Source organism: Apium graveolens, chromosome 3 (assembly GCF_009905375.1).
Source record: "Apium graveolens cultivar Ventura chromosome 3, ASM990537v1, whole genome shotgun sequence".
In the NCBI taxonomy this organism is placed as follows: Eukaryota; Viridiplantae; Streptophyta; class Magnoliopsida; order Apiales; family Apiaceae; genus Apium; species Apium graveolens.
This window is the reverse complement of record NC_133649.1, coordinates 7,731,829-7,739,377: the sequence shown is the minus strand read 5'-3', so window position 1 is coordinate 7,739,377 and position 7,549 is coordinate 7,731,829. Positions and strand designations below refer to the sequence as shown.

General features: G+C 33.7%; 1 protein-coding gene across 1 annotated transcript; it reads left to right on the top strand.

The window, feature by feature from the left end:
* Positions 1–464: 464 nt before the first annotated feature.
* LOC141711566 (putative transcription factor GLK1) lies at positions 465–4,386 on the top strand. The gene is made up of 6 exons (XM_074514110.1): positions 465–1,179; positions 1,728–1,868; positions 2,772–3,140; positions 3,495–3,551; positions 3,705–3,806; positions 3,966–4,386. Exons 1-6 carry the CDS (start codon positions 703–705, stop codon positions 4,125–4,127), a joined length of 1,308 nt encoding a protein of 435 aa, XP_074370211.1. The 5' UTR covers positions 465–702; the 3' UTR covers positions 4,128–4,386.
* The last annotated feature ends 3,163 nt before the right edge of the window (positions 4,387–7,549 follow it).

Below are 7,549 nucleotides of genomic sequence, written 5' to 3'. Positions count from 1 at the left end.
CAAATTTATAAATTTTAGTGCTTAGGATTTGCCCACGACAACACGGGACAAATTGACTAATAACTGCACATGTACCTGCATAGGATTATCCAATAGTACTTATAAGTAATTACTAGTACACATAGCACAGTGTACAGACATACTTTTTTTCCAATTTCAACTGTACACTGCCGTGTTTTTACAACTTCTGTATAGAAGATGTACATTATCTTTTACTAGTACAGTTTCATTCTGACTGTATAAATCTCACATCAACATTTGGATATATATCCCCATTCTCCCCTTCTCTCTCTTTCACGAGCATTATGCTTTTCCAAATTTTTTCAAACTTCAAAAAAACCATATCCACAAGTACTACTTCTTAACTCCTTTTAAAACTCTATATTTTTTTAAACAATAATACATATAAGGACAAGGAAATATACAGCAAGAAAGAACAAATACATAAAAACAAATCTATTAGCCCCCAAATTGACTGACTTGTGGTGGAAATTCATTCTCCTCCACGCTCCACTTCACTTAATAATACCAATTCTCATTGTAACTCCATTGATGCAAATGCATTATATCTCTTTTCTTCACTTGAGCATTTTAATTTTGACACTGAATTATTTGCATGCAACATATATAGTAACACGTAGTTGCAGTACTATTAGTATTTAGTGTGTGTGTTTGTGGTTTTTGCAAGTGATAATTTGGATTATGCTTGCTGTGGCACCTTTGAGGAACCCTAGAGATGAAACAGCTGGAGAGCCTAAGTTTTCGATCATCGACGATGAGTTTCCCGACTTATCGGGTGATAATTTGCTTGATAGTATTGATTTTGATGACCTTTTTATTGGCATGGAAGATGAAGACCATCATGTGTTGCCATCTTTGGAGATTGAATCTGATGATATTTTTGCGGATTTTTCCGTTAGCGGAGGAGATGAGTCGGAGACTAATGCAACATCTTTGTACGTTGACAGTTTTGATAACATCAGCCCAAGAAGCTACAATCAGGAGGAAGGTAAAGTTTCGGGTTCGGATTTCGGATCAGGTTCGAGCTTATTGAATCAAGGGGATGAAATAGGGAATAAAAGTGATGAGATTGTTGCAGCAAAAGTTCCAACAACTAAGGAAGAAGCTAAAAGAAAAAAATCGTCTAAGAATCATCAAGCTGGCAAGAGAAAAGTGAAGGTACTTATAAGTAACTTTTAAGCTAAGAATGTTTCTATCTCCGATTTATAAGTCGTCAGCCGAACAGAAGAACTACTAAACACATAACTTCATTTATACTAAACTAATTTTCAATTTCATAAACATGTGTTTTTCTACCTCTTCGTAACTCATCATCATGTTAAGTACAGATCTTCACATCCTTTATGAGACAGTAATTGGTAGTTGAAAAATCTACTTCACGAGAATCACGGGCTGTGTCGTAATTTTACATAAATGGAAATTATTCGCACTCCTGATTCTTAAAATTATGATGTCAAAGTAACCACTTCAATATGTATGACCTATGATGCGGTTCTTAGCTTATTTGAGCCTATTACCTGCAGAATATAGAGAATAACTGCTAAGACTCAGATTAAGAAAAAATATTTATATAAACGGGCAGAACTCAAATGAGAGCTAGTTATTCGAGAAACTAAACTAGCATATGGAGTTCTTTGTAGAACCCAATTATATGAATATATATAATTTTATAATGATCGAGAAAATATTGAAATGCGTGTTGATAGGTTGATTGGACACCAGAACTGCACAGAAGGTTTGTGCAAGCAGTGGAACAGCTAGGTCTGGATAAGGCAGTCCCTTCAAGAATCTTGGAGCTCATGGAAATTGATTGTCTTACCCGCCATAACATTGCCAGTCATCTTCAAGTACATACTCTCTCTCTCTCTCTCTCTCTCTCTCTCTCTCGCCCCCTCTCTCTCTCTTTTTGTAGTTTATGTGTTTGTTCTTTCTGCTACCTTTTTTCAGAAATTTAGAAGCTCCATTATCAAGACAAGATACATCATAACCTTTTTTCAGCTCATAATTTTCAGTTTTACAATGGCACCAATAATTGTTTACTACAAATAAAGCTAGAAATACAGTCTAGTTACCTATATATAGAGTTGTTTGCCTTACAGAATATGTGTATGTTGAACCAGCTTCTTAATTCAGAATAGGACATTGTACACTCACGTGATTTTCGAAACTTAAGCAGACAACTGGTGTACTGGATCATTTATTAACACCAATTTTCTATAAATTTCAGTGCAAGAGTAGGGTTTGGGTGTTTACCTATATAAGTGTGTGTTCATCTGTACATAACAACAAGATGATTTACTAGGGTTATGAATTTAATTTAAGCAATATAAATATGGAGTTTCTCATGATAAAAATTGGTCTGCACTCTTTTTAAGAGATACAGAATAATTGTTCTACATATTTTTCGTATTTTCATTGTTGCATTAATTTGTTGCAGAACATTGTTTCCGATATTCTCACGATAAAATGTGTTCTCCATAGAGTGTGATATATATATATATACATCTACTTTTGAGTATCATATACACTTAATCTTGCTTGCATAGTTCATGTGATATTAATGCATAGGTAAGTTTGTGCGAAAACAACTCTTAACCTTGCTTGCGTAGTTTATGTGATATTCTAATACAGATCGACTTACATGACTTAATTGAAAAATAGTACTGCAATTAATTATAGGCATGCTTGAAAGCTCTGAAAGAGGAGAACAATTCTTCTTTGATGTAAACTAATTTGAAATAATTTTACAGAAATACAGATCTCATCGTAAACACTTGTTAGCTCGAGAAGCTGAGGCAGCTAGTTGGACTCAGAGGCGGCAAGCTTATGGTGGTGCTAATACAGGAGGCGGATGCAAGAGGGAAATGAACAGTACTAGCCCTTGGCTTGCACCCACCATAGGATTTCCTCCAATAGCACCTAATAATATTTCTCATTTTCGACCCTTACATGTATGGGGTCATCCTTCAATGGAGCAACCATTAATGCATGTATGGCCTCCTAAACATTTAGCTCCTTCCCCTTCTCCACCTTCACCTATGTGGCCACCGGCGGCTGCAGCTCCTCACCTTCCACAACCACCGGCTAACCCTTCATTCTGGAATTCACGCTATCAACGGGTATGATATTCATACTTGCAGCTATCTAGTATTCTAGAATCAATGCTTAATTCTTTTATCTAGCAGTTGGCACACACATGTATGAAGGTAAAGAACTGATCAATTACTTAACTTTTGATTAGCAAATAATATCGTACATATAGTTAGATGGCCATGTACAAGAATCAATGCTTTAAATTTTGGTTCATGATGAACAAGTTTTCTGTTCATATATATCAATAGCTAGCTTTTGATTTTTTTTAGTGAGGAAATATTGTTATACACTATCTTCGAAAGTATAGTCTGTAGTCAAACGCTATTTACTTGGTTCTATTCTGAATAGTCTTTCTTTATTTGGTAAATTCTTATATTCAGATCGGACATTCTAAAATCCCAAGAAATCATTGTTTTCCCCCATCAATGGCACCTCCGGTAATTAACATCTCTCTCTCCCCCCCCCCCCCTCTCTCCCCCCCCCCCCTCTCTCTCTCTCCCGCCCTCTCTCACACACACACACACAAATTTTACAAACAGTATATGTGTGTCTTTTGTGGACGCATTATTGACTTGACTGGGTGCATGCAGAGATTTGCAGTAGTAGCACCGGTCCCGGGCATTCCACCACATGCAATGTACAAAGTAGACCCCGTTTCTGCTCCCCCTCGCCCTCCTTTCGATTTCCACCCGGTACATATCAGACAAATTCCATATAATTACTTTATTATAAATTTATAATTTCAATATTTTAATTGCAGGGCTTCATCCTGCAATATGACTAGTAAAAATTCTTAACATAATTAGTTTTTGTTCGAGTCCCTCAATATATTTAATTTGTTTGATAAACAGTCCAAGGAAAGCATAGATGCAGCAATTGGAGATGTTTTATCAAAGCCATGGCTACCGCTTCCTCTTGGACTAAAACCACCATCTACAGACAGTGTAGTGGGAGAGCTGCACCGTCAAGGTGTAGATAATATTCCTCCGGGAGCTTGTGCCTCCACAAGTTAATGAAACCCAACTGGATCTTCAGTTTTTTTCCGGGAGTTTTCGAGCCTGATGAGTTAACTGAAGCCCCCTCAATTTGACGACATTTCCTGCATTTGTTTTAGATGCACCGATCATCTAAAACATGCAATATTTTCATTTCATTTCCCTTGTTTGCTGCTATGAGTATTATGTCTACTGGCGCTAGTATACATACTGTAACATCATGATATTTGCGGATTTAAGCAAATTACAAATAAATTGGATACCTTTTTTTACAATATATTTTCAAAGTTTTGTTCAAAATGTAATAACTATAACAGAAGTTATCAAAAATACTAGTTTTTCTAAAAAAAAATTGCGAGTATTTTCTGAATATTTTTTGTAAAAATACGGAATCAACCTAGACATGCAACTAGCAACTAGCAACTAGTTGAATAGAGTTTTTTTGGTTGCACGAGGTTGAATGCAATTGCCGAAATTCAAGGTTGCATCTCGTTGAATCAATTTGCAAAAAATCGTATTTTGCAAAAAAAGTTAGAAAAATTGCAAATAAAAAAATATTTTTACAATTTTTTTAAAAAATAATAGTATTTTTGCAAAAATATTTTTGACCCGGGGTATTTTTCAAAAAAGCCCTAACTATAATTACGTTAAGAAAAGAAAAATTATTAGAATTCCTAAATTTCAAGACTGTTTTGCGATTCTATGATGTGGGGTGTTGGCCCCAAATAGAAAATCGCCCTGAATGTCACTTTAATAAGAGTTTACCCCAAATGTTACTTCAAAACGCGGAACCGGGTTACGTTTTCAATACTAAAGCAAAACGCAGTTTCCCATTATATATATTTTTTTTAAAAACGCAGTTTCTTGTTGAGTTTCTGCTATTTTTAAATTGATCAGTGAACTGTCTTCTTTATGGAATAAAAAATTTTAAAAACCGAAAACGCAGTTTCGGAATATGTTTTCAGTTTGAAAAACTTACTCTCGTCTGCTGTTTTAAATAAATTCAGAGGTTGTTTTTGCTTTAATTTTTTTGAAATAAAACAAAAAACGCAGTTCAGTAAATAAATTTCAAATCCTATTTTTTTAAAAAATGAACGCAATTTCATTTATTGTTTTTGTCAAAAATGCATTTTCGTTTTTTGTTTTTGGTTAAAAAACGAAATCTGCAATTGAGTTTTTAGCTTTTTTATTTTGAAAAAAAACGCAATTTCAGATTTTGTTTTTATCTAATATTATAAAGGAGATAAGAAAATAAAAAATAAAAACGCGATCTCATCTTTTGTTTTTGCTTATAAAAGGGAATCTCTAATTGGGTTTTCATTGTAAAAACGGAGTTTCAAACTGAGTTTCCCTCATGATGCAACAATTCTAATTTTCCAACAGAAGCTACTGGAACATTTTTTTTAGAAAATCTATAAAATACAAATTTAAAAAATAATACACTACCAATTAAGAATAAAATTACCAACAAACCCCAAATTACAATAAAAAGAACCATTACAATCTCCAAAATGAACTTTCAAACAAAGTCTGAAATTTTATTGTATTTAAAGTCTCATATATCTAATAAATTATCTCCAAATAAATAACAACAATAGTCAAATTGCTTCAATTCTTTCCGCGCGATACTTGAAAATCCATTGCATTCTTAAACCGTGTAGACTTTCTTCTTCGCTTCTTCTTCTCAACTTCTTTGTCATGCATCAACTTTGGAAACTCAACACCCGATGGCCAATGAGGATCTCCTTTGTTCGGTATTGGTTCAAATACACCGTCATACAGCTTTGAAAGATTCTCCAACCTATAAAAATCGCCTATAAACCTTTCGTGACTTATATTTAAATAGACGCAACATGCAACCAAATGAGAACATGAGATACAATAGTTTTGCCACTTTCCACAAGAACATATACCCTCTTGCAACCGGACGGTATGCCTATTTCCTCCTTTTTGGCCAACCATCCTAGTAACTATTTGAAACTGTTAGTGTATACTGAAAATATTTATTTGAAGTATATACATTTATTTCTGGCCAGTTTAATTGAGAATCATTTGAATGTTTACATGTTGTCTAATATTATATATTGTGAACAATCTAGTATCAAATGGGATACAGAATATTAGATTGTTAAATACGGTTATATAAATAAGGTTCACAGCACAGGTGGTGTTGGACAATCCACTGGTATGGCTGTAGTATTATTTAGATTAGTTTATATTGACTAATAAATAATGCTAGTATACTTTTTGTATATTGAACATGATCAAATTTAGAATTGTTCCCTTAATACTGATTAAGAAGGAGAACTAAGATTCTATGTTATTATTAATGCTTAGGTTCTTAATCCGGAAATAGTAATTGACACGTGTATATTATTTACATGCTTTGATTTATATATGAAATAATTCTTTTGAATTATATCATTATATTTTGGGTGATGGAATTATATACATGGTGGATATTATTTATTGAAGGAATCCATGTCCTGATAATATTCGGGTTAATGATGTCCCCTTGAAAGCTCAAAAAGATTTAATTATGTGAAACCCTGCAGGTGGAATTTATTCTTGCATAATTAAATAAAGGTTGAGTGGATGATCAAGGATAAAAGATATTAATTAAATAAATTATCAGTAATTTATTTAATTAATGGACATATGATATTTTAAATATGGGGAATTTAATAAGCAAATAATATTGGAACCGAATTAATTAAATTACGGTATTAGGAAATGTAGTGCAAATATTAATTCTTTAGTGGATTGAATTAATATTTAATTACATTGGGCTAGGCTCAAGATATAATTAGAAGGCCCAACCTAATTATCCATGGTCCCTATTGTAGCCTATATATATTCTTATTCTCTTCTTGCTTGGCAATTGTGTGAAAACATATTGTAGCCACCAAGGAGCAAGAAGAGAGGATAACTTGAGAAGACGGAGGCCACACTTCGCTCAAGGGAATTTGGGAATACAATAGAAGAGCGTGGAATCAACCATTAACAAGATAATCCTCTTTTCGTAATCTTTATCGTAAAACGTAGTAACACCCTAAGTCCGTGGTTCCAACAATTGGTATCAAGAGCCTGGTAATGGGTTCTACATTTTATGATATAATGTTCATGTCGTAATTATATATGCGTGTATATAGTGTTTTGCTTGTATTGGTTTTGATGCAGGTTGTTAATCCACTATTATGACCATGTATATTTTAATTATGTGTTTGGATCCCACGTGGTTTAATCGTGGTTAATTTTTGTTTTGGTTTCCACGTGGTTTAATCGTGGTTGTAATTTACACGAGGGTTGATCGTGTTAGAATAGATTTTACAAAATTAGTTTAGTATTAGATCTATTTTTTTTGTAATTGTTTCGGGTATTTTGTAATAAGTTTTTTTGTTCCGCTGTGCGATTACATGGGGCTGCTGGGGCTGCTGGGG

Coding starts and splice junctions, on each gene's coding strand:
- LOC141711566 (XM_074514110.1), top strand. CDS start 703: ATGCTTGCTGTGGCACCTTTGAGGAACCCTAGAGATGAAACAGCTGGA. Junction 1,869..2,771: donor ACATTGCCAGTCATCTTCAA/GTACATACTCTC, acceptor ATAATTTTACAG/AAATACAGATCTCATCGTAA. Junction 3,141..3,494: donor GGAATTCACGCTATCAACGG/GTATGATATTCA, acceptor TCTTATATTCAG/ATCGGACATTCTAAAATCCC.